At 37.1% G+C, this 27,999-nt stretch overlaps 2 protein-coding genes across 3 annotated transcripts; one reads left to right on the top strand and one right to left on the bottom strand.

Moving 5' to 3' along the window:
• Positions 1 to 20: 20 nt before the first annotated feature.
• On the bottom strand, positions 21 to 13,160 carry mphosph10 (M-phase phosphoprotein 10 (U3 small nucleolar ribonucleoprotein)). Its single transcript, NM_001199571.1, is given in 11 exon segments — positions 21 to 456; positions 1,000 to 1,233; positions 1,762 to 1,869; positions 2,967 to 3,077; positions 3,667 to 3,804; positions 4,067 to 4,134; positions 4,510 to 4,651; positions 5,479 to 5,671; positions 6,123 to 6,358; positions 10,599 to 11,286; positions 13,044 to 13,160. Coding segments are annotated over 11 exon segments (2,160 nt in total). The 5' UTR covers positions 13,136 to 13,160; the 3' UTR covers positions 21 to 306.
• On the top strand, positions 13,159 to 27,999 carry fan1 (FANCD2/FANCI-associated nuclease 1). Of its 2 annotated transcripts, none has more exons than XM_012970859.3 (14): positions 13,159 to 13,240; positions 14,117 to 15,376; positions 16,677 to 16,817; positions 18,303 to 18,504; positions 18,924 to 19,157; positions 20,939 to 21,070; positions 21,872 to 21,980; positions 23,171 to 23,290; positions 23,755 to 23,919; positions 24,709 to 24,874; positions 25,541 to 25,644; positions 25,836 to 26,030; positions 27,287 to 27,415; positions 27,807 to 27,999. In XM_012970859.3, exons 2-14 carry the CDS (start codon positions 14,173 to 14,175, stop codon positions 27,942 to 27,944), a joined length of 3,039 nt encoding a protein of 1,012 aa, XP_012826313.1. In that variant the 5' UTR covers positions 13,159 to 13,240; positions 14,117 to 14,172; the 3' UTR covers positions 27,945 to 27,999. The 2 variants fall into 2 exon arrangements, with proteins under 2 accessions (XP_012826313.1, XP_002934961.2); XM_002934915.5 differs by lacking the exon at positions 13,159 to 13,240 and adding an exon at positions 13,348 to 13,436.

Here is a 27,999-nt window from a genome sequence, read left to right as displayed (position 1 = left end):
AAATAAATGAAAAATTTTCCTTACATTGTAAAACACATTTTATTTTACAAAACGTAGGCATAAAAAAAATTACATTTCCTTTCTACACTCTGATATTAAACATTTTCCCCCAATCTATATAAATAGATTAGCCTAGGCAGGGGTAATATGCACCTCTCCAAATATTTTAGCACTGCAAGCAGCCTTGACAGCATGTGATGTGAAGTTATTGTAGAAGATGTAGTTCCACATATTAATGACTGCGTGTTGGCTAGGCATCTGTGTATTATCCCATTATATATAAAGAAAAGCAAGCACAGCTGTACACTAGAGTTTGAGTTTATGGACTGAAAGTTCATTTTCTTTCTTTTGTTTCTTCTGTGCTGACTTGGCTCCCTTGATCTGTAATTTAACTTGATCTTGCAGCTGAGAAAAGAATGCCTGAGAAGATTTTAAAGCTTTATCCTTCCCTTCATCCTGAAACAGGAAAAAAAACATGTTATCAACTGAAGAATGAAAATCAAGATTTTGCTTTTGACTCACAGGCCAAAAAATAAATAATAAATAAGATGGATACATTGAACTATATATATATACACAAAGGCATTAAATAGCAGAGAAAGCTTTGTTTGATTTGATTGAAATGCAATGTAAAGGGCACAGAAGCATATTTAAAATATTCATAATTATAAAATGAAGTGTACCTAACAAAGGAAACTCTTCACTGCACAGCAATATACTTAGACTGTATTATAAACATCTAAGAAATCCAATTATTAAAGGGATTATCAATTTTTATGGTGTCATTTTTATTACTAAATTACACCAATTAAAATGTCATTTTTGAGTCATTCCTTTAGACCCATTCAGTCTAGTGATTAGTCATGATTGAAACTTATAAAGGATTGGTTGCTATGGGTAATTGCGCTAGTGCAAAGTTCTATTTATGTTAGTAAATGATTTCAGTTAGCTCAGCAATTACAACTAATGAACAAGTGACTCGAACAGAGAAAATATTACCTTTAATACTGTGGCCTTTCCCTCTTTGGCAATCTTTTTAAGATCATCTGCCGCATCAGCTTTAGTATATGCTTTCTTTCCTTTTTCTGTTCTTATTTTGTCTGCCTGCTTCTTCCTCTCTTCTCTTTCTTTTATTTTCTGCTTCTTGATAGCCTTCTTCTTCCTTCTCTCCCGCTTTTTATCAGTGATTGTTTTCTCAGCGTTAGTCTTTATATCTCCAGCTTTGTTCTTTTCCTGGGAGAGGAAACAGAATACAAAAATGAATCAAGACTTGTGTTCATGGGAATGTACAGTTGCAATATCTATATATTGCTTCTAAAAGCAGTCGTTATGGTTCTTCCTGGGAAGAGTCACAAACAGCAGGTATTTGCATACATTTAAGACCTTTGTCAAAGTCTGTTGCTCTCTATATATGTAAGTAGACATAGGCTCCATTTAGCACTATTGTACTGTTGTAATAATCCAAGTGATCACCAGAATGTCATGGTACATGTCACATGTCAAAATATTCTGCTCAGTGCAACAGATCTTAACTGCAAACTCTATGCTATCATGGGGCCTTTAACATGTGGGTCAGAATGCATCATTAGGTCCCCACACTGTGGTAAGTCTGCAAATTAAGAAACACTTATGTAACAAGGTGAAATGTTATGTATGACATTTTGTATAGGTTTGCACAAGTAAAGCAATAAATTCAACTACATTAATATTGTTATAGAAGAAGAACTAACTGTTAACTGAAGCATTTCTAGTGGCTCTTACCTTGATTTCCTCTGGAGCCAGAAGTGTTGCATCACTGACGTTTACTGGGGCCACTTCTTCCATGCTGATTGCAGGCAGGTTTGAAACCACCTTTATGTCAGGAACAGGCTAGAGGGAAATCATGTATAAAAATGTGTAAGAATTAAGTCACATATACAGTATAAGGGATTGGCAGGATAAAAGGTAAAAAAAAAGTTAAAGTATAAAGGCATAATAGTATACCTTCACTGAATAATTATCCCCTTTTTCTTAAATTACAAATGACTTTTTAAATAGGGTTTAATATTGTTATTTGCTCTCATATTACAGGATCAGATTTAAGCTATATTGTTTAGTTTGACTCAGATACAGTGGAATTGCATTCTAAAAATACATACTGCATAATGGGAAAGAAAATGTCATTATGGAAATTAAACTTTAATCATCTGACCATTGTAGGAATTGGGAGTCTTGGCTGGAGGAGTACTGAGTACATTATTTCAAAAGTCAGAACAAATAGTGCAGTAAGGGACAAATATGCTTTTAACTGTTATTAAATTTACAACTGTATATTTATCAAAGATAGATATTACATTTTTCACAAAATTCTCTAATGACTACACAAAAAAAGGAAATCTACAGTGTATAAAATAAAAATTCAGTGTCAATTTTTTTTGTGTCAAAAATGCATGTTCATGCAGGTTTATAACTTTAAATGAAGTTTCATTCTATTATAGAATGTTCTATGCTTAGCAACATTTCAGTTGATCATATATTTTGATTTCTTACATTTTTAGAATTATTTGCTTTTAAAGGAGAAGGAAAGTTACAATCACTGGGGGGTGCCAAAATGTTAGACACGCCCCAGTGATTGTAATCACTTACCTAAAGACCCCCGGCCGGTGCTTCCGTTAGCAGAAAATTGCACCGGCTGGGGTGTATGCGAGCGAGCATTCCTCTTTCTGCTTCAGTCTTTGCTCATGTGCAGTAGAGTAAAAAGCCAAACTTTTACGCTCAACTGCACATGCATGGGCCCCTGGATCTTTATTAAAGGAGAAGGAAAGGCGAGGATCGCTTGCCTGCATCTTCCACTCTCTCATTCAAAAAGCTGTCTTATTGTTAGGGTAAATTGGGGACCCTAACAACCAGATAGCTGCTGAAACTGGTAAACTGGAGAGCTGCTAAACATTGCTGCGGATACAGAAGGGTGGGTAAAGAATACTTACTGGTTTCGGTATAAAATGGAAATTTGAGAGGGCATCCAGCTTTAGGAAGAGGGAATCCATCATTTTTTGGACTTCCATGTGTTTTGGATTTTCTTCCTCTTCTTTATTTTTCTGTAATTTAAAAAATGTATCTAATATAATTACAAGAGCTGTCAGTGTTTCTCAAAGTATCTTGTATGTGGCAAGCTGCTGTGGTCATTTTTTCAGTTCCTCCAATGGAACTGCTTTATGCAACGTTATATGCTAATGAAGAGGTGTAAAAAAATATATTTTTGGAACTATCGCTGAATCACTAAAAATCAATGTTTTCCAATATCTACAACTTTGTCCATTAATAAGAAAGGTTGGCTCTCCAACAGGGCCTGGAACTGAAGAAGTTTGACAGCCGCAAAGTATTTATTGCCATCAACCATGCTCACTAATATAGAGTGATGGCTTCCTTCAAAACAACTATGATACTTGCCAAGAAAAACATAAATCCCAATGATCTGATTAATAGAATTTGCGCTCTTAAGGTTTCGCATCTGTCCAGAAAACTACAAAACCATTTCAAATGCATAAGGTTTCAACTGAGATCCACCCGTGACTAACCTTTTCTTGGATTTGGATATATCTCCCATGTAATTATATATTAATCATGTTTGCCCAAATAATCTTTGACTGAATAAACAAATGCATAGCTTAGATTTCTTCCTCGTACCTCATTTTGTTTAATATATTCCTGCTCATAAATCTCTGCAAGACTGAGTTTGCTCTTATCATGGTCCAAGGTGAGTCGTTTCTTGTATTCAAAGGCATTTTCTTTTGGCTTCTCCTTGCGCACCACATCATCCCATAGCTTGACAAAATAAATAGCAAAGAATATAAATGGACACATCTATTTTTGCATTAGAAAAGCAGACTTTTGTTAGCTATCACCTCTCCTAATTCTATACCTGGGGGCCAGGTCAGTTTGGTCATGCATGCGTGGAGTAAAATGGGTCAGCTTTAGGCATATACTGACATGTACTACTTAGCTGTAATTAGTGTACGGTAACCTTAGACATAGTCAGCTGTATGTTTGAAATAAACTAAAACCTTACCAAAGGAGCAATACACACCTGGTCTTTTATTCTCTGTTTGATTATATCTTCAAGTTGCATAGTGGTTTCCTCTGAGATAACGGGTGCTATACGAAAAATAAAATGTTTATGCTAATGAATCTGTACCCATTTTAGCCAACTGCCCAGTATACATACACTGAGTGTAACTTGGGATGGGCGAAAAAATTTTGCGCGGTGAAATAATTTGCCGCGTGACAGTAAAATTCACTACTCGTCGCTTCCTTTGACGTGGACGTCTGCTTTTAATGTGCGCGTCAAATGAATGACGCATGCTTTAAAAAAAAACTATGCATGTGCAAAAAATTTTCGGCGCACAAATTATTTTACCCATCCCTATGTCTAACTCAATGTAGGACAGAAACGTAATGGATCAAAAGGTAAGATTTACATAAATGTTTTACTCTACCCAAAGAACATTACTGGACATAACTCTTACTCACCCATCCTGGAGGCATGGTCAAATACCAATGATTCTGAAAGTAAACTGTTTTCTGGCCTTTTTTGTGCTGTTACCTCACCAGAAAACTGCCACTGCTTCTCTTCTAGCATGTTTTTTTGCAGAGCTTGAATCTTTTCAGCCATCTGAAATATGGATTATTGCATTTGGGTAGAAATACAAACAGAAAGTCAAAAAGAAGACTTCCAAGTGTGCAATTTATAGGCAGCAATGACAGGCAGACAGCTACTCCTGTAGAAGGGAGGGTATGTCCTCAACATGTTTTACAGCTGTAGTACTAATAATCGTTTCTATTTCATCCTTAAAGGAACAGTTTAATATAAAAATGAAACTGGGCAAAATAAAAAAAAAAATGTCTGTCATCTATAAAAGCTGGAGTGAGCAGCTTAGAGAGCTGTCAAGGAGGAAGCAGTGTTATTATATTAGACAGTTTATCTATTATACCCAGTTTCATTTCTACATTAAACTGTTCCTTGAAGATGCTTGCTTTGCTTTATTCCACTGTATCTAGCGTGCCTCAACTTAACAGAGGTGTTCAAAATGTTTAATATTCAGTAGCCTTAATGGAAACAAATCATTCAACTGCTGAAAAGTTTAATCCTAGACAGTTTTAGGAGGAACTGGCCTTTGGCTGACTAGCAAAAGAAAAAAAAATTACCTTTTGTGGCATGCAAAAAAAGAAATCAAAACACAAGCAAAGGAACGAGTAGGAAGAAAGCGCCTATCAGCGCCTATAGGTGCGCCTATCAGTTATGGGAATTAGAGAGTGAAATCTGGCCCAAACTATTCACCTGTATGCTACACTTTGTTGGGGCATATAATAAAAAACATAAATATGGTGTATTGACATTGGGTTATTTATTACCTTTCTCTTTTAGAGCTAATTAAAGCTATGCATATATTTCCATCAGCTGTACAATCTCCTTGTGCAGAAAAGATAGAAAGGACTGACCTTTTGTTCCCTTTTCTCAAAGGAAGATTTGACTTCACTAGACTCGGAGATCTCTTTTTTCTTTCCACCCAGTATATCACCAACATCTTCTCCTTCACTCTCATCAGAGAGATCAAATGTCACACGTTTCAACGTCTCCTTAGCTTTTTGGCTCTCTTCTGTTTCCTCCATTTGTTCATCCTCATCTTCATCACTAAAAAAACACCACTAACATTTAATTTAAAGCCGGCTTTAGCCTCTGCATTGGATGCCACAGTTTCAGCCACTAACAAAATGTCAAAATACTCTTTTTCTGATGCTCTCAGACACCTCCTTTGTTCAAGCCATGATAGGCATCCACAAATGTGTTGTGTGTGTGATCAGGCTTTGCTGGATCCCCAGTCTTTAAATAAAACAGGGTCTCTCACTCACACCTGATTATCAGCCCACTGACAACCCCAAAAACACCAGACTCCGATTTTACCTTTAAATTATATGAGAAGGATTAATTTTCTTTTGGAAAACGCAAACAAGCTTTCATCATCTACTTTTAGGACTTGTTTGAAAAACACAGATATGGATTTGTTTGGTAAGTCCATCAGAATCTCTTCCCAAAGCTAGTCTACAATAACTCAGAATCATTAATAAATAATCAAAAATCTTACTTTTTAGACATTTTCTCCTCATCTTCTTCCTCACCACCTCCCTCTTCATCATCTTCCTCACCATCTCCTTCTTCATCATCTTCCTCACCATCTCCCTCTTCATCATCTTCCAAAAAATCATCCTGTTCTTTTTCTTCCTTCTTATTCTTTGCAGAAGGATCAATGTCACATCCCTCCTCTCCCTCAACAGGGTCAAAGAAATCTTGGTACTGAAGATCTCTTGAACTTTTTTTCACCTGAAATAATAATTTGAGAAATGCATGAGCGGATATGATAAAAGTTAACTTCTAGTATGTTACAGAATGGCCAATCCTTCCTCATAGTTTTTCAATTATTTGCCACCGCCTTCTGAATCTGTCCAGCTTTTAAATGGAGGTCATTGACCCCAGCAGTCAAAAAACGTTTGCTCTGTGAGGCTACAATTGTACTGTTAATGTTACTTTTTATTCTTTATCTTTCTATTCCTTTCTCTCCTATTCATATTCCAGTCTCTCATTCAACCCATTGCCTGTAGAGCTGCTGAACAAAAAGTTTAATAGTTAAAAAGACACAGATAAAAAATGATGACCAAATGTCTCAGAATATCACTCTCTACTTAAAGCGGACCTGTCACCCTAAGAAATAAGTCCAAATTATTTTCTATATTGTTAGTTGAGCAAAATAAACTTTACTTACTCTATATAAATAATATAAATCTTGTTTCCTTCCGTCTTGGAATTACGCAATCAAAGCAAGCAGGCAGGCACCATTTTGTGGACACTGTTATTAAGGCAAGCTTTGTATCATGCCAAAATCTTGTTTATGTGATAGAATGGGGGACCAGATGCCCAGGCCCATGCACTGGCTACACAGTTAGATAAGGAGGAGGGAGGGGGAAAGTGAGATGTGCAGTGACATCTAGGAAGTGTTGAATGGAAAGCTAAAGTTACTGTCTGCCCCGCCTCTATGCCTAAGGCATAGAGGTGGGGCAAGCAATATATGATTGACAGCTGTGATTTTTAAATGCCTTTATAATGTGTTTGGATGTGTTAATATAAAAATGAATTTGGGTTTCATGTTTAATGTGAACAGGACTTTTATTATACAGATTTTCATGTCTGGGTGACAGGTCCACTTTAATATTAAAAGTTAACTCAAAGGTGAACAACCCCTTTAAATGAAAAAAGTAACATTCTAAAGTATATGTTCAGGATATGGAAGTACAGCAATTAACCCTGTTCTTACAAGTTACTGTTTACCAAGTTATGCTATGCAGATAACTGCATAGGGGTCAATAAAGGAAGGTTTATGTCACTATATGCACCAGATGCAAGCTTATGAAAGGTTAAACTCTTAGGCTGATGGAAAATGGGGCTCTATGAGAAAAACTGCCACTACCATCTACCATTAACTTCTCCGCTGGTTAAGATTAGGATGTGTGCTTCACAGCCCTTAAACTTCAGAGAGACAGCACAATTTCAGGCCACAACCCACAAAATGAATATGATGTCCATCACAGCCCTACCTGAAGGCTTTTGTAAGACTGAGCTTCCATAGTATAACCAGTGCATAATACACAGCTTGGTTTTTATCAGATTGTATCTGTTATGTACTACAATAAATAACAATATAGTAGAATACTACTAGAGGCTAGCAAAGATGTATATGCACAGCTTGCAACACACAGTACACTGGGAAAAGTGGTTGGTATAAGAGTACTAAGCAATTCTATGAATTTACTGCAATGCTAATATACATTGGCAACAGAAGAAGCACAGCTAATGTGGCAGAAAATTACATCTGCTCAAGTGAAACACAGCAAATTCATCAAATATGTAGAACATGCACTTTGGGGATATTGCTGTTGGAGAAAGACATACCTCGCTGGAGAACAGGGAATATAAAATGCCTTCAAGGCTTTTAGCTTCTACTGCAATACTAACAATCAGACTAGAAAGGGACAGACTCATATCAGTATTTATCTACGAACACCCCCTTACTGGCAGCCAGCAACATATAATAAGTGTACATGGTCACCAAGGTTTTCTTTAACATGCATAGATTTAAATGGCTAAAAAGTGTGCAATCCCAATAAATCAGCTGGAAGCATTTTAATTGTATTACTATGACAACCACAATGCCTATTTGTCTCAAAACATTACTGCTGTCTTTCAATATTCAATATGTCTAAATTCCAATTTTACTTCCATTCAAAAATAACTTTAGTGCACTAGAAAAAAAAAAAACCCTCCCCCTCAATTTTTGCTCAAAGGAAAATTTGGTGACATTTTATTCTAAGGGGCATATTTACTAATCCATGAACGCTCTGTCGTTTCGAATGCGTTTTTTTTCGTAATGATCAGTATTTTGCGATTTTTTAGAAAATTGTTGCAACTTTTTCATAGCCGTTACGACGTTTCCGTAAATTGTCGCAACTTTTTCATAGCCATTACGATTTGCGCAAATTGTCGCGACTTTTTCGTAGCCGTCGCGATGAGTACAAAAGTTTCAGATTCATTCAAGCTTCAGTATCGTGACTTTCCTTGGGCCAGGTTGGAGCTGCAGAGTGCCATTGAGTCCTATGGGAGGCTTCCAAGATCATGCTAACTCTGAATGGTTTGCCCGACGTTTACGAGCACTCAATACAAAAAAGTTGCGACAATATACGAGCAAATCGTAACGGCTATGAAAAAGTCGCGACAATTCACACAAGTCGTAATGGTTACGAAAAAGTCGCGACGGCGACAAAAAAAATCGCAAAAAATACGAAAAAGTCGCAAAATGTTCGTTTTCCAATCCAAATTTTTCCCATTCGGATTCGTGGATTAGTAAATGTGCCCCTAAGTCTCAAGTTATACTAATATAGCTACAACTATGTAATGTTATACTGTATAACAGTACTACCTCCACCCCACCCCCAGTGGTTTGTAATTCTTCCTAACACTTATCTTCACATGCCTTAGTGTGAAGACACACAGAGCTACTAGTAGCAGCTACTTTTTCATGGCTACTAAACTCTGGAAAATACCCTGCCATAGATAATACTGAGAATTGTCTCTGCATTGTCTATTTTAGTAGCCACAACAAGCAGCTGCTACTAGTAGCTTTGTGTGTCTTCACCTTTAGGGCTCTGGCACACGGGGAGATTAGTCGCCCGCGACAAATCTCCCCGAATTGCCATCCCACCGGCGAAAATGTAAGTCACCAGTGGGATGGCACACGCTGCGCAGGCGATTTCGGCAAATCGCCGAAAATGCCTCGCGAGGCAACTTCGGCAATTTGCCGAAATTCGCCTGCGCGGCGTGTGCCATCCCACCGGCGACTTACATTTTCGCAGGTGGGATGGTAGTTCAGGGAGATTAGTCGCCCGTGACAAGGGAGATTTGTCGCGGGCGACTAATCTCCCCGTGTGCCAGAGCCCTTAGGGTAAAGACACACGGAGCTACAGCTACTTGTCATGGCTACTAAAACAGACAATGCTGATCTTTTACTGATAATTGTCTCTACGTCTGTTTAAGCAGAGGCAATTCTCAGTATTGTCTATGGCAGTTATGGCGTTTAGTAGCTGTGGAAAAAGTATCTGCTACTAGTAGCTGCGTGTGTCTTATTCACCCTTATTCTGCCTGACTAGCACAACAGAAAATAATCTGGAATTACAAGTCCCCTTTAAGACAATAACACAACTAGAATTGACATGCTTGCTCTTACTGCAACTTTGCCTCATGCTCATTTGGAATTATTGGCGGGGGGAGACTGGTGAACTCTCATTTCACTATTTGATCAAAGAAAAATTATTAGTAGTGTATTTTATCAATGGGTACAAGTTGGAGTTTGCTATTTGATAACTATGCTTTTAAACATCCCACAGGAATGAATAGTGAACAGGTGATTTTTCTGTAGTGACCTTTTATTTCACACATAAATCTGCCCTTTAGTATTTTGCCTGCACACAGAACATTTTTATATTCCACTCCACTGCACCGTACAGCAAGGTTTCTTTCTTTTAAACAATAAAAATGGACAGGGAAAGATAAAGTTACTAGGGTGTGAGGCACTACTTTACCAATTAACCAGACTGGTTCACTTGCACCATGGCAGGTGGTCCCAATCTTTCTTCTTGTTCCCAGCAATTTTCAGTGGTAAGTCAGGTTTGGTGTATGAAAACAAATGAAAAAAATCAACCAAGACAAATAAACCTAACAAACAGGCATCCCCTAGTGACTTTAGCTTTCTTTGTCCATTAATGCTACACTAATGGGGACATTATGCATACCATTAAAAATTACCCATTTGCCAAACCTGTTACTTTAGCTGTTTTTCTTTTTTTACCAACCATATATGCCTGCCTATTCAATGCAGACCATAACATCCTGAAGAGCTTATGTTCAACCCACACACCTTGAGGTGACATTCATATGTTTATACGGATGTCCAAATGCTTTGCAGGGCTGCATTTGCTCTTTTCTGATTAGTGGGCTTTATTAGTGCACAATTTACCTGTTCTTTGCTTTTTGTAATGTTAAAATCTTCATCCATATCATCCTCTTCCTCCTCCTCCTCATCATCTTCAGAGTCAATATCCTCAAAATAATCAACATCATCATCGTCATCCTCCTCACTGTCTTCTTTCTCGACTTTTTCTAAATAGGCCTCCATTTCAGACAACTTAAAGAACTTGTCATCAAGTACTGACTTTTCACTAGGTTTAGCCATTGGTTTTTTATTTGGTATCTGCTGACTCTGCTTCTCCAGTTTATCAATATCAAAGTCCATATCTGAATCATCATCATCACTGAATGCCTCCACTGGTGTTCTCTTTGGTCTTTTAGTATCAGCAGTTTTTTTCTTCTGAGTTCTTTGTTCATCTTCATTTTCACTAATTAACTCTGACTCTTCTGCTGACACACCTTCCTCATCTTCGTATTCCAATTCTGATGGCTCTTCCTCAGTTGACTGTATGAGATAAATATCCTTGTCTTTTTGTGTCTTACTAACTGCTTTCTTGAAGTAGCCAAGAACAGCATTGTTCTGCAGTTCTAGTTGCTGCCATATTTGCTCTTCATCAAAATTCTCTATAATCAGCTTTTCCAATGGGCTTCCCACCTCTAGTGCAAGCTGTGACTTTTGCAAATCATAAAGAGCTTTTGTTAAACAAGAGAACTCTGTTGCCAATTCATCCTGCACACTGAAAAAAAAAAACAAATGTATTTTAAAATACTCCTGCAAATAAGTAAAAAAAAAAAAATCATATGTACTTTATTACAATGTAGAAGTATGGGATCCATTATCTGGAAACCTGTTATCACACTCCATTATAAGCAAATAATTCTAATTTTTAAAATGAATTTCCTTTTTTTCTGTAATAATAAAACAGTAGTTTGTACTTGATCCCAACTAAGATATAATTAATCCTTATTGGAGAAAAAAATATTATTGGTTTTGTTAATGATGAAACAACCCCCAGAAAACCCAAGGTCCCTACCATTCTGGATAATAGGTCCCATACCTATATTTATAAAATCTAACAGTTGCCCACATTACTAGAGAGCAGAGTTTAGAATAGATAAAAATATCACACTCACAATAGAGCAGAGAACAAGAGTGTAGCACTGGACAGTATCATACAAACAAACTGTATTAATGTATTCTACTGTACAGCTCTGCGTACATAAGTAGCGCTTTATAAATAATGATATACATACATACATACATACTGACACAACAGCTATACGTGCCTTGGTGTTAAGTGTGCAACCAAAGATGGGAAAAGGGAGAAAATGCATACCAAGTAACAAATAGTTCTGTAGAATGCAATGGTGTTTTACAGAGCTTATCTTTGATCTCCTATGAAACCTGTGCCATTACGCACCCTCACACAAGAGGAGATTAGTTGGCCCACGGCAGTGACAAATCTCTTCTAAATGCTTTTGAACTGGCAATAATGTAAATTGCCATTGGGAAAACATATGAGTCGTTCGGCTTTCGGAAGTCTCCCACAAGTTTGCTTCGAGAGGAAAATGGGCAACTTTGGAAAGCCGAAGCAACACATTTTTTTTTTCCCACCAGTGATTGACATTATTGCCGGTGGGAAAACATTCCCACACTAAAGGAGATTAATTGTGGGGGCGACTAATCTCCAAGTTTGGCAGCGCTCTTAGCCTTATTTTAATTTAAATAGCTTCCCCCCATGTCTACACAGCAGCTTTGTTTATATAATAGTATATAGTAGGCATTTTACTAGTGCAGGACAACAGCACATTAAATTTTAATTATTTTAAAACACATTTTAGTGTTACCCCCCTACCTCTTTCACATATAACTTCTCTATTTCGTGCTCAGCATAGTCCTATTAAACATTAAGTAAAAAAACAAATTGAATTCATTTATTATAAAAGTGTGCCTTGGGTACCCAATGCCCTAAGTCCTTCAATGTGTTGAGACATGTCAAGCTGTTCAAACTATAAGATTGTTATTGAGAGAATAAGCAAAGTCGCTCAGTGGTTATAAATGGTTCAGATGCATAAGCTCCAACCACAGACACCATAACTATAGTGTGTATATATATATAATGCATAAAACAGCACTTTTCTACTCTTCAAAAAAAATGGTTAAAGCGTTTTAAGGATATGAAATAAAGGTGTATAATAAAGGTCTAATTATGTGTGGTTCTGGTGTGGATATGGAAGATTTTACGTACTATTGTTTTTTTTTTTTTGCATTTTAAAGAACAGAGATTAAACAAATCTTCAGTATCCTTGCCAGTTTATTTTTAATTATTTTATGTAATTATGGTTTTTCTCAGTGATTGGCACAGGCAGCTCAGTGAGTCTCCAGGATTTAGTCCAGCACACACACAAATGTTATAGCAGTAAACGATGGAAATAAACAGCATAATCATAGGCTAAGAGGATATAGCAGCCAATAAGGGTTCTTTCTCTGTACCTCAGCAACTGCTCCGGGTGGGCACTCACTAATTCCAGAACCTCCATGCACTGTTCCAGCCCATGCCTCGGTTCTTCAGAATCTGCCATCATCCTTTGCCACGATCAGCGCAGCTCACTCACATGTTCCATAGAGAAGAGGAAGTGCGCCTACGAAACCACTCCGGCCGGAAACGTTTGCTACAGTGCTATGGTTCCGTAAGTACAGTAAGACACACAAACTGACTGATATCCGAGTAGGATATGTCTAGCATATGTGCTTGCTTTACACTATGGCGTATGGTAACATGTAATTGCGAAAAAGGTCTTTCATGCAAGTACTTTTGGCAGTATTGTCTGTGCCAATAAAGCTATCCTGATTCGCTAACATGGCGGATGCCTTGGATTGTGACAGGTAAGAAAAGCGGGGTATTTGAGACTCACGTATACGCTGCTTGTTTCAAAATTGAGTCATTAATTATGTTTTAGTACCAGCTGCTTGGTGTGTATTTTTGGTACTTCGCTTTTACATTTTACTGCCAGTCACTACCATCTATGAGAGTTAATTACACCAGACCTTCTTATTACATTACATTAACATTTATTTATAAAGCGCCAACATATTCCGCAGCGCTGTACAATAAGTGGGTTACATACATTGGACATGCAGAGTAACATATAAAGCAATCAGTAACCGATACAAGAGGTGAAGAGGGCCCTGCCCAAAAGAGCTTACAATCTTATTTCTTGATATAGTCCTGGGGTTTACATGTCTATAGAAATGGTTGTTTCTTGGGAATGGTCCAGGTTTTAAAAACTGCACAAAGGCTGTTTATTGATACTAAAGTCAGAATTAACACTTGTAGTCTGCTAACACTGTATAATAACCACGTTATTGGAAAGGGATCATAATATAATCATTCATATTGTATGGCAAAGGTTGCTACCATATGACCCGGCCAGTAAAAAATATACTGGTTTTCAATGTGTAAACATAATAGAAAGTTTGTTTGTTTGTTTTTTTTTAATTTAATTGTGACAAAAAATAATTCTTTTGGCAGTCCTCTATCTACTTAATCTTTCTTGTGTTTGCAGGAGATGAACAATGCATTCAGAGGCTTAGTCAAAGTATATATCCCAGTACATCAGAAATGAATTCTCCTGAAAAGAAAAAATCCCGCAGAAGTCTATCCATATCAAAAAAAAAACCTAATGTCAATTTAAAAAACATTCAGTCACCAAGAAAAACATCAGTGTCTCCATCAATTATTGCCCTATTTAAAAATGCACCTCCTGCAAAGCTCTCTTGCCCTCTTTGTGCTGAAATGGTGCCACGATTTGGCCTTAACAAACACCTGGATGAAACATGCCAAAAAGCAAAGCAATGTGCTGACGATGTCATACTGATTGAAGAACAGGATTCCATGCAGTCAGAACAATGTCAAAGCACCCGACCATTAGAAAACATCAGAAATCCAGTCTCTAAGACTAGTCCTTCTAAAAATAATGAGAAACAAACAAGCTCATATTTTAACAAATGCAGCCCTGTAAAGGAACTTCACAAAGAAACAGAAATGCAGATTATTAAAACAGTGCCACTGGGAAGTCTTTCCTCCAAACTCTCTAGAAGACGACAAGTACGTGAAATGAAGCAGGAAATGCAAGAAAATAACAAAGATGCCACTGGTTGCTGTGAATCTTTAAGTGAAGACCTTTCTGTTTTAACAGGTGATCAACCTAAAAATAATGATATTAGCAGCCTTACTTTTGTTTCTAAGTGTGAAAAAAAGACAGACCCTACTGACACAAAGAGATTGACTGCAAAATACCACAATCAGAGTGATGTTAAAAAGGACACTGGTGCAGAGCAATATAGTCACCATCTGGATGAATGCCTAATTCCTACATCAAGCAGTGTTAAATCCATGTTTCTTGGACCGACGGGTAGAAAGCAAGTTGATAAAGATACAAAAGCTAAAAGGCACAATTCAGAAAAAGAAAATACAGCTTGTAAAAGAGCAAAACATTGTGATCTTACTGCAGAAACATTTGAACCTGCTTTGGCAAAAATATATGATGCTAAAGATGGCTGGTCTAATGAAATGGAAGATAAAAGTATACTAGATGAATTTTTAAAACCTTTTAATGATCCAGATAGCCAAGAGCAAGTAGATAGTTTGCAAAATGGAATGGATGCTAACATTCCACAGGAATCTTCACCCCAATCCTTGAGCATCCCGTATTATCAGCGAAACTTTCTAATGGTTCTTCAGACAGTTATGGAGAGTGAAGAAGATATGAGTCTCTTCAGTGAAGAAGATATACACATCTTAAGAACATTTTATGAACTTTCAGGTACTCCTTTAGCAACACAATAAAATATGGCTCTTTTATGTATCAGGCATTTTATAGCCTATTCCATTGGATCCCAGAAGTGAAGTTATGACTATGCCGTGCAAAATGTGAGTTTAAAGCTTAAAGGAGAAGGAAAGGTAAAAACTAAGTAAGCTTTATCAGAAAGGTCAATGTAAATACAGCCATAAGCACCCACAGAAATGCTGCACTGAGTCCTCCATAAAAAGACACACAGGATTTCTGTCTATCTATGTATATTTTATGCATGCTTTGAGCATCTTTAATGCAGAAATAAAACCTAACTAAAGAAGTAGGGCAGAAATGTTGTACAATATGTTTTGGGCTTCTGTACCAGCCAGGCAAGATCTGTACCTCCCAAGATGCCCCAGTAGCTCCCCATCTTCTTTTCTGCTGATTCACTGCATATTCTCATGCTGCTCTCAGTTAATGGGCTTTGGCACTGTATAGACTCAAAATGAATTTCAAAATATAAAGCTGACTAGTAAATTAATAAAGAAAATTACTACATAGCAGCTCAGAAACCAGTGTAATTAGCATAAGAATTTAATAATCAGTCCTGTAGCATCATCTTATATGATGGTTAAACCTAATTCTGCTTGATCATTTGTGACAACCCTTAAAGGAACAGTAACACCAAAAAATGAAAGAGCTTTAAAGTAATAAAAATATAATGCACTGTTGCCCTGCACTGGTAAAACTGGTGTGTTTGCTACAGTAACACTACTATAATTTATATAATAAGCTGCTGTGTAGCCATGGGGGCAGCCATTCAAGCTGGAAAAAAGTAGAAAAGGCACAGGTTACATAGCAGATAACAGATAAGCTCTGTAGAATACAATGGTGTTTTATCTGTTATCTGCTATGTGCCTGTGCCTTTTCTCCTTTGAATGGCTGCCTCCATGGCTACATAGCAGCTTATTTATATAAATTATAGTAGACTTTCTGAAGTAAACACACAACTTTTACCAGTGCAGGGCAGCAGCACATTATATTTTAGTTACTTTTATACACTTTCATTTTTTGGTGTTACTGTTCCTTTAAGCTGAGCTTCTCACCAGCTGCTCAGGACACACTGAGCATGTGAGTGTTGTAGACACTTTCCAAGATGGGGAACTTCTGTGACAAGTTTAAAGACCCGGATCATTGCTGCTATTGAGATGCTGAAACTTTAGGCTGGTGCAGTAAGTACAGTATATAAAATATGGCATTTTTTTTGCCATATTCATTTTTAGGGTTTAGTTCTCCTTTAATTACAATTCTTTGGATTTGTATACCACAGGTGGTGGGCAAAAGCTATATGTGCGTTTATTTCAACGGAAGCTGAACTGGCTGAAGATAAACAAAATTGAGTATCCAGAGATCGCCTCAGATTTGGTTCCATTTATTGAAGAGCTGGTCCGAAATGGGTTTCTTCAGTCAGGTATTGACCACTATTACCGACTTAGAAATCACCTATATTTTTATTTATACAGATGATGTTTTCATAGATTAGTCCTCCAGTTTAAAGGGAATTTGGAAGTTATCCCTTTAACTCTGGCCACATATAATATCCACATTTTACACTGCCAACAAGTAATTACACATTAAGAGGGTTAAGCTAAAATAGAAAGTAAAAGATTTTGACATCAAGAAAGCTAAATTAATTATAAGCAACCATCCAGTGTATTATAAAGATGAATTCTCATTAGTTTTAATATTAAATATTTGTAAATGTATCTGCTTTTGAAAGCAGTAGCTCTGTCTTTTGCGACTACCATTCCTTCTGGATCTAACTACACCTGCCATTAATCACTGTATTAATCAGCTCAGCTTTAGCCAAGACTTCATTTCCCACAATTCCTTGAACACTTCTCTTTCATCTCTTTCATTACAGGTCTGTTAATCACAAGACATGCAATTCATTGTGGAATTTAGGCTAGAGTGGACTTGACTACTGCAACATTTTAAATGCTAATAAATAAAAGCAAACAAATAAATAATAAAGCCCAGTTCCTTCTTCTGTTTTTGCGCATGCGCAGTAGAGTGAAAAGCCGAACTTTAACAAAAAAGCCGCATTTTTCACTCTAGTGCACATGTGCTGGCCCTGGGATTCAGAATACTTAACCAACAGATCATTAATATTATGTTAAGTGGCCTATTAAATAATCTTGCCAAACTGTAAATATTGCCATTTTACAAACTTTCATTTGATCCACGATTTAGTGATGGGCTAGGTGCTCCCTCAGAGATCACATGACCAGAAATAATGCAGCTCTAACTGTAACAGGAAGTAATGTGAGAGCAAAAAACAGAACTCCATTTGCTGGCTGATAATTTGTGTGCACTGTGAATCCTATGATCCCAGCAGGCCCTTAAAATTACATTTTTTTATTTAGGGTTACCCAAAAGCACATACTACTAAAAAAGTTTATATATATATTTATATATATATTTATGAAAATGGTTTATTTAGATCAGTGATCCCCAACCAGTGGCTCGTGAGCAACATGTTGCTCCCCAACCTTTTGGATGTTGCTCCCAGTGCCCCCAAACCAGGGAGTTATTTTTGAATTTCTGACTTGGTGGCAAGTTTTGGTTGAATAAAAACAAGGTGTACTTTTAAATAAAGCCCCCTGTAAGCTGATAGTGTGCATAGAGGCCCCTAATAGCCAATCTTAGCCCTTATTTGGCACCTCCATGAACTTTTATGGTGCTATTGTTGCTCTCCAAGTCTTTTTACATTTGACTGTGGCTCACGAGTAAGAAAGGTTGGGGACCCCTGATTTAGATGAAGCAGTGTTTTACATATGAGCTTGTTTATCAAATATATTTTTATAGAGACCTACATTGTTCGGGGGTATAGTTTTCCTTTAAGGACATTAAAGATATACATCTTAACATTAATTCTATTGTGCCCACTTTCCAGACTCTGAGTTACAAGAACTCTCAGAAGCACTGGATCTTCTCTCAGCTCCAGAACTGAAGTTGTTAGCAAAAGCCTTTCACTTGGCAAATCCAAATGCGCAAAAGCAACAGCTCGCTGAGGAACTTCTGCGATTATCAAAACAACGCAGTGTATTCAGTCTTGGCAAAAAGCAACCTGGTATTGCTGCAGTAATTCTAAAAAAGTAAGGCTGTTCTCTTTTTTTCTTTGGAGGCAATGAGCCAATGGGAATGGGCAGGAGTTTGGGTTCTGCTACATATATGCAAAATAGAAGATGGGGCCAGCAGAACCTGTGACTATAAGGCCTCTGGCACACAGGGAGATTAGTCGCCCGCAACAAATCTCCCTTGTCACGGGCGACTAATCTCCCCGAACTACCATCCCACCGGCGAAAATGTAAGTCGCCGGTGGGATGGCACACGCTAAGCAGGCGATTTCGGCAAATCGCCGAAGTTGCCTCGCTAGGCATTTTTGGCGATTTGCCGAAATCGCCTGCGCAGGTTTATTACTGAAATAAAACTTGGTCAGTTTAATTTATATTAATATACTGTATATAAGTTCTTTAAAGATTTGTGAGCATACTATGATTCTCTATCTTACCAGGGCTAAAGAGATTACAGGACGAGCTGTGCGGGTTTGTAAAGGTCCAAGAGGGGTGTTTTCTAGAGTCCTTCTCCTTTTCTCTTTGACTGAGTCTATGGATGTTGAAGAAGCTGCTAGTGGAGGACAAACTCAGCTCTCTACAGTTCTCATGGTGAACATGGGACGTATGACATTTCCTGAATATACTGTACAAAGAAGCACCCGAATTTTTAATGACCGAGAAGATCTTATCCGGTAGGAAAAGGACCTAACCATTACTAACGTAGTTACTGTATATATGGTACAGGTATAGGACCTGTTGTGCCCGGACCTGGGGCTTTTTCGGATAAGGGGTCTTTCTGTAATTTGGATCTCCATACCTTAAGTCTACTAAAAAAATTATTTAAACATCATTTAAACAAGAGAGGATTGTTTTGCCTCCAATAAGGATTCACTATATCTTAGTTGGGATCAAGTACAAGGTACTGCTTTATTATTACAGAGAAAAAGGAAATAATTTTTAAAAATTAGAATTATTTGCTTATAATGGGGTCCGTGATTAGGAACTTTCTGGATAACGGATTTCCGGATAAGGGATCCCATACCTGTCATAATGACATAAGGGAACATGTATGTCCACAAATGCAGGTAGCAAAGTGCATTTTTAAGCAATCACCATGAATTCTGGTGTCATTGTGGTCTCAAAGAGACAATGAGCTTGACACAGTAGCACTGCACTGCACTGCACATATTTTTAAAACCAATCTGGCGTCCTTTCCAGCATTTGGCATGCAAGTGATGTATGTGCCCTATTCTTTTGGTGCAGCTGAACTGTGTTGATTGACACAGGGCACTGAGGGAATCTCTCCCTTGGTCTGCAGGCATGGTATGGGATTTTTTATCTGGAAACCTGTTATCCAGAATTACGGGAAGGCCATCTCCCATAGACTTCATTATAAGCAAATAATTAAAATTCTTAGAATGATTTGCTTTTTCTCTGTAATAAGATACTGCCTTGTACTTGATCACAACTAAGATGTAATTAATCTTTATTGAAGGGAAAACAATACATTTGGTTTTATTTAATGTTTAAATTATTTTTTGTATCTGGAAAACCCCAGGTCCCGAGCATTCTGAATAACAGGTCCCATACCTATATTAACTTATGCAACTCGTTTATGTGTATTCAGAGCGATAGTCTTAATTTGTTTTAGGGATAGAATGGCTTCTAAAAGAAATGTCTTAAAAATTTAATATTACTTCTCTCTAAGGAATACCGTATATATATATATATATAATATTTAATAGATATATTAAATCAACAATGAAAGGGTTTTCAGACAGAACTAAGTATGTTATTTATTAGCACACATCTGTAAACTGTCAGCTACAATAAAAGCAATGGCAACTTAATAGCATATTTTTTAACACTCATGCCCCTAATCACTGTAGCCATATAGGCAGAAATAAACGTTGTGCCAGTTATATCCTTGGGACCATGTAATAAACCAATTGTTTAGGTCCTAAATTTGTAACATTGAGATACAGTGAAAAGTTATTGATAATGAGAAAAAAATGACTAGCTTATTGACAGTTTTAATATATTCTTCCTATGTTTGTGCGTGTTGTCATAGATGTATCGGTGTAAGGTAAAAGTTATATACATTTATGAGATGGTATTAGAATACCAACACTGAGGCACCACAAATCAAAAGTTAGTGCTGCCGACTGCAGCAGAAGTAAACACCTTATGTGCATGAAGTGTAGCTTAATTTAAAATTAAATCCAAACATTACAGATCTTTTCACCTGTGTAAATACCATATTGGAATAAATCATTAATTAAATAATGTATTCAAAACTAGGCACCTCCAGTTTCATGGGACTCTAGTTTGTGGCACAAATTAGATTGAGTCATTTTTTTCAGTGAATCACTGAATTATGGAATCATTTAAATAACATAGCTGTATTTCTTGTAAGGGCACACATATTGGTGATAATCTGAGCAGCTGTTTGACTTTATCTGCCTTTTCATAGGTATGAGTCTGCAATGCACAAGCTAGTAGATGTAGCAGTAGCCATGACTAGTGGTCAGTGGGAAGAAGCACACCTCCTCTATCAGCTTACCCAGAAGGAATGGGATGAACTGAAAGATGACCCATCATTAAGGTTTGTTGTATTTAATGCTGTTATGTCTATGCATGTGCGAGCAGTGCTTTTTAATAGCATCATAAAGAACTAAGGGGCAGATTTATGCAAATGTGAGTTTAGAACTTAATACATAAAAACTCGCCCATGCTCTATTCATTCCTATGGGATTTTTAGAAGTGTATTTATCAATAGGTGAACATTTTGAGTTCACCATTTGATAAATATGCTTCTAAAAATCCCATAGGAATGAATAAAATGCAGGTGAGTTTAATGTATTTAACTCTACACTCACATTTTGAGAGAAGAGGTCCTGCATCTCAGAAACTCACAAGCTTACAGTCAGTGCAGTTTTTTAATAAAATGACCCTGTATTTTACCATAGCCAAGCACAATTCACCAGGGTGGTGAAGGTACTCAACTCAATCTTCACTGTGTCCCAGTATATCATATTCAGAGTATTAAGTCAAAGCTGGATTGCTGACCCAATATAAGGCAGCTCTCAAAAAATAGAAACTATTTGCATAGTAAGTTACCCCTGGGGCAGAGCCTGTCTTGGAAAGGTAAAGGCCATCCCTAGCATCTACAAGGATATACTGCTGGCTCAGCTCTGGGGGCTGTTCATTAAATGTGGATAAAGTATAAGATAAATTAATAAATATGTTTTGTCTGTTAATTTTGTATTATGTCAGGTATATCCTTTTACTAGTACAATTTTGAATGAAAATTTGAGTAATGTTTATCTAATATATTAGAACAATTAGAAAATAATGAAACTAACTTGTGACTCTGAGATCTGTTAAACACCTTTGTAATATTTAGGAACCATGAAAAATTGCCAGAGTATCTCCGCTGCTTTACTGTTGGCTGGATATATACCAAAATCTTATCACGAGGAGTAGAGATCCTGCAACGACTCCACCTCTATAAGGTATTGTTATACTATGTAGGAACTTTCCATCCTCATTCAGTTACTGAGCTTGGGGACCGATGCACAATATACTGTATATAGAGATGCTGAACTTTTAAACTGGTGCACTAATTTTGCTATATGAAATATGGCATTTCTATCCCTATTCATTTTACGGGTTTAGTTTGTCCTTCCTCAGAGAAGGCACTGATGCAAAGCAGATTTCTGACTGCACCAAGAAGCCAAAATAATGTTTGGTAAAAAAAAAAAAAATTACAATAAAAATGTGATGTGGAATTTTCAACAATCTATTACAAATGACATCATGGCAGTCTGTGGCTTCAGATTAGCATACACCTAGGAAGTGGTTCAGTATCCTATGCACCCTAACACATTTAACTCTAATTACATAAGCCTCGTTGTGCTTAATTATGAATCATGTTTGGTTATGTGTAAATAAAGTTGCACTGCTTTGTATTCAGAACAATTCCCAAAGAGCAACATAGTTTTACTCTGCCCCTTAATAACAGATGAACACAGCTTTAATAAATGTTTATGATTTATAAACTGACTCCGTAGTGGGTGGAATTTTTATATCTAAAAATTTGATGGTAATATTCTGCTGATAATTCCTAAGCATTAACGTTTCCTAAGATGATCGAATGAAGTCAATAGTTGCTATACACTTACTGTGCTTCAGCCAGAGGACAAAAAGAAAAACTACATAGCAGACACAGCCTCAACTGCAAAAACCTGCCCATGTGTTTCTAAGCAGCAATATCTGAGAAGCCTGCTGCTCAAGGGTTCATATTCATGCAGAAAACAAATAGAAATTCAGATGGCACTAGCAACAACCAATGCACTAAATCCTTTATTGAGATCTCGATAAAATAGAAGGATTTAGCACAATTGCTGTTGTGAGTTTTGTTTGTTTTCTGCATTAACCGGTGCAAAGTGTATATGTAATGAATTTATTTTTCTAAACAAATATGGCAATGTGGTCATAATCAGAAATTATATTCTTGTCCTTTCAAATTAGTTATCATTAGTTATAAAAAACATTTATGAACAATTCTGTGCGTATTTTATATTTTCAGTTTATTAAACATATATCACCAAAAATACATATTTAAAATACTGAATGTTGGAGCTATTTTAGCTTAGTCAATATAGGCCTTTCAATTAGACCAAGCAGTATCTCTTCTCTGCAGGAAGCTGTAGAGCTGCTGCGATGCCTTTTGTCTCAGAAAGTTTACTGTCCTGACAGCAGAGGGCGCTGGTGGGATCGTCTGGCTCTAAACTTGCATCAGCATTTGAAACGCACACAGGAGGTGAATAGTCTCCTTTTTTACTCTTGGCATTATGTATACAGTTCAACAAAAAGAATATGTTGTACATTAATATACCATTACCATTAGTGGTTTAGTAAAAAGTATTTATTTTTATGTAGTTAAGCAACTTCTATATACTGTTACTATGTGTATACTTTTAACCTTTATAAAATTCAGAATCTATCTATCATCTATCTATATTATAATGTTTAAAAAGATAAAGAGCCAGGTGCCGCTCTATACAATAGCACGGAGGCAGCAATTTTTAGTGTATCTGTTATGATACTAGTGCTATGATATTAGATGGATTATTCTCCAGCGTAACCATCATTAGGATAATAACCATTGTAGTGTTTTTTTATTCTAAATGCAGTATATAAACATAAGTGAATGTTTCTAGGTGGTACGAATATTGCATTTCTTTGCTTCTGCTTTGGCCATACTATATTTCTCTTATTTCCTAGGCAATTGGTGCCATCCTAGAGGGTTTATCAGATCCTCACGTGCGCACTGGTCACCAGCTTTCCCTGTACCAACGTGCTGTCCGTATGAGAGACTCGCCCAGCTGCAAAAAATTCCGCCAGATGTTCTGTGACCTGCCTCTTATTGAAGTGGAGGATGTACCTCATGTGAGTTCAGTTTTAACTGGAAACCAGTCATCATTTCAACTTACTAGTTATAGGAACATTGCTTTGTGTCTGTTTTGTGCATCTTCTAGTTCAGTTATCCCCATTACAACATGTTGCTCACCAACCCCTTGGCTGTTGCTCTCGGTGCCCCCAAACCAGGTAGTTATTTTTGAATTGCTGACTGGGTGGCAAATTTTGTTTGAATAAAAACAAGATTTACTACCAAATAAAGCCACCTGTAAGCTGATAGTTATTTGGCACCTCCATGAACTTTTATGATGCTTGTGTTCACCAAGTCTTTTTACATTTCACTGTGGCTCACCAGTAAGAAAGGCTGGGGACCTCTGTTATTTCTTCATAAAGAAAAAACTAGATAAAAGAAAACAAAATAAGCATATAGTCTGCCATATACATTGAACATTTATTTTCTAAAAATGTGACAATATTTCATGATTTTTGCCTTAGGTGATTTTCACAAAACATCTATCAATCATGAATGGTGTAACCTATTGAATGTTATGTGTGTAAGCCCTAACAGTTTAATGTGATACTGACACGTTACACTGCAATTCACCTATCTATTTCTGTATCAGAAGCTGATTTTTATCAAGTCATATCCTACCACTCCTTATGTTTTCATTCTGCATTGATGCTATGTCTCCCAGTCAGTGTCAGGTTGCAGGCAATGTGCCTGCTGTACATTAGGATGTGACTGTTGTATCTATGTTGAAACTACCACGCATTGACATTGTTCAACCTTAATATTGCAATTTACAATGTAATATGCAGGTCACCATCAAAGGCAAAATGTATCCTCAAACAGGAATGGGCAAATCTGTATTTATAATGGAAGAGCTGTCTGAAGAAGTTGGAGCAAATGTCACTCTTTCTAAGGTGATGTGTTCAGTTGAGGAGCTGTCCCTCGCCCATTACAGGCAGCAGGGCTTTGATCAAGGTATGTAAGTGATTATTTCTGTGTGAGTCCATTATCAGTATTGATTTGATCTGCAAGACTGGGGATACAACTCAGTCCCCAGCACCCCTTGCTAGTTGACTTGATAGGGGAGATAAGACTGGTAGCTGTGCTGCAGGAATGGCAGATTTCACTTGTCCTGTCTTTATGTGAAAGAATTTATCTTGTATGTATGTATATATATATATATATATATATATAATATTGTAGCTGACTATGCATTTGACGTTGTCTACTTTGACAGAATACTTTGAGAATAGCTATTTTATTCTATGCACTACTAAAATTCTGGCTAAGACCCTGAAATTGATTTTTACCATTCTTTACTGCCCAAGTGCTGCTTCACTGGTCTGTTCTGCCAGGGTGCTTTTGGCCTAAACTAAAAGCCTGTTCTCCTCCTTACAAACCTGCCTGCATTCATCAGCACTGTATTCATGAGGAGCAGCTTGGATGGTGGCACATAGGCAACCCCTCTCCCATACCCTATCTATGGAGAGACACAAGGTGCAGTAGAGCTCTGTACTTGCTAGGTCACTCATGCCCAATATCCAAGAAATTTTAAGACATTCATTGGGGTTTTAAAAATCTGTACTTTATAGAAATGGAGTTAGAATATGGAAATGAAACCTCTTCCCTTTTGTACATCAGGAATTCATGGAGAAGGCTCCACATTCTTCACACTTTATGGTTTGCTTTTGTGGGACATCATCTTCATGGAAGGAATTCCAGATGTTTTCAGAAATTCCTACCAGGTAATTCATTGTGTGCACCTTGTGGTCCATTAATTCAAATGTCAAAAGTGATGCAGATGATTCCTCTAAAGCATTTGTTATTTTCCTGTCTAAATGCAATTTGAATTTACTGTAAATATTGTTAAGTATTTTGTAGTGCTATGACAAAGCTAACAGCAAGTTAGTTGAAGCTGTTGGTATGTTTGATTCAGGCCTTCCCTTTGGATCTGTACACGGATAGCTTTTATGAGAACAGAAGAGAAGCTATTGAGTGCCGGCTCCAGCTGCTCCAGGAATGCTCCACAGAGACCCTGTCCCAGCTGATTGCTGATGTTTGGAATGCTCATGAGGGCAAAGTGGCAGCATTAGTTAACTGGGAGCGCTTCTCATCTCTTCAGCAAGCCCAGGTAAACAGTCAGTTTCTCGTAGTATGTCAAGTTAATAGTAGTTTTGCTTTTTTTAGCTCCTCTTGGCAGATTGGAAGCTATAGTTCAGCAGAGTTGGACTGCTGCAAGGTTATCATGCCAGACATAAATAATGCAATGCAAGTTCTCCTGTACCACCCGTAAGAAGATATTAAATAGACTTCCTGCTTACTGACTTCTAGTAAACCTACAGGGTTTCTGAACCATTTCTAGGTTAACAGTAATCGCCACCCAAGATTTAATGCTATGCCAATGTTTAATATAACATATTTTAATATAACATTCAAAATAATTTAAATAATTAATTCTGAGTTATAGTGGGCTATAGTGGCAACACCATTGCTGTATGTGACCATATAGCAGGTCTTTAATGAGGTGAAGACGGAGTTACTTTCAATGCCCGGTTCATTTACTGATGACATAGTAGACTCATTGCCTTTGGTTATGCATGAGCGGTTACTCCTTCTGTGAGGCTCTAGCTATTAATCTAATCATGCTCAACCCAGACTGACTACTGCTGTATCTTAAAGAGGTAGTTAAAAGTTGACTTTAAATATGTTATAGAATGGGCAATGCATTTTTTTGTTTTTGAATTATTTTCCTTTTTCTTCTGACTCTCTCCAGTTGTCAAATGGGGGGGTCACTAACCTTGGCAGCCAAAAACTACAGTCTCTCATTAACACCACTGCCTGGTTGCTAGGGTAAATTGGACCTTAGCAACCAGATAACTGCTTAACTTTCCAGCTGGAGAGATGGTAAACAAAAAGCTAAATAATTGAAAAACAAAACACAAATGATAAAAAAAAAAAATTAAATGAAGACCAGTTGTAAGTTACTGTATATTAGAATATCACTCTCCCATACACTTGTGATTTTGGGTACCAACTTTGGCACTATAGACCAAATTGGCAGCCTATGGGATCGTTCATGGGGACAAACTGGATTTTTGTTAATGAAGAGATGACTAAAGAAAGGCTAATTAGTACTGCATTAGAATGATATTCTAATTTTAAGATGGTCAGGCAAACATGGTTAGATTATAGATAGGATTGCACACACATTTGATGTTGCTTTGAGGCCATGGAGTGTGTTTTGTGCTTACAGTATATCTTCACTTAATTTTGTACAAGAGTCCTGTGTTCCTTGGTATAAATATTTGGCATGCTTTTACTTTGTTTAAACTTTTATAAAGACAACTAAATAAAAATTGTATTGAAACATTAAAAATTGCTTTACAGAGTTTGGTGTCTTGCCTCGGGGGGGCATTTTTAAGTGGAGTATGCAAGAAGATGTCCAGAGATATCAGACACTGCAAAGGAGGGCTCCCTGATTTGGTTGTATGGAATGGACAGACAAAACAGTACAAGGTAAGTTAAATATCATTGATTCTTAATTTTAAGCATTGTCGAAGTACAGATCCATGAGGCAAGGTGAGAACCTATACACAATAGCGAAGCATGCCCCCCCCATTTCTGGGGTCCCAAATCATAACTATTACAAAATTTTTGATACATCTAGTGTAGATTGTGGCTTGTCATCTCTTTTCTTTGGGGCTCTTTTCATATTTCCATCCCACTAAATACATCAAAATGTTCTCAAACTAGATTAATAATCCATCCAGTTCAGCCTCAGCTGGCTGCACACCTCTGTACAGCTGATTTAAGTATGAGGTAGCATAGCTGGTGTCAGTTACTTTTTTTTAATTATTGTGTTTGTTAAACACCAGCTCCACGGTATGCATCTTTTCTTATTTTGCAGCTGGTGGAAGTGAAAGGCCCCAATGATCGGCTGTCACACAAGCAGATCATTTGGTTACATGAACTGCAGAAGCTGGGAGCCAGTGTGGAAGTTTGCCATGTTGTTTCAATTGGAGCCAAAAGCAACCGAGTTGCCTAATTTTGATGTATAATCTATTTAAAATCTTGTATATAAAACAAACTTCATTAATTAA

Source organism: Xenopus tropicalis, chromosome 3, assembly GCF_000004195.4.
Source record: "Xenopus tropicalis strain Nigerian chromosome 3, UCB_Xtro_10.0, whole genome shotgun sequence".
NCBI classification, from domain to species: Eukaryota; Metazoa; Chordata; class Amphibia; order Anura; family Pipidae; genus Xenopus; species Xenopus tropicalis.
The sequence above is the reverse complement of the archived record's forward strand: the minus strand, read 5'-3'. Positions and strand labels throughout refer to the sequence as shown.

Excerpts from the sequence above, each read along its gene's own strand:
- fan1 (XM_002934915.5), top strand. Across the intron at positions 18,505-18,923 it reads GCTGCAGTAATTCTAAAAAA|GGCTAAAGAGATTACAGGAC; the intron begins GTAAGGCTGTTC and ends CTATCTTACCAG. Across the intron at positions 23,291-23,754 it reads ATTTGAAACGCACACAGGAG|GCAATTGGTGCCATCCTAGA; the intron begins GTGAATAGTCTC and ends CTTATTTCCTAG.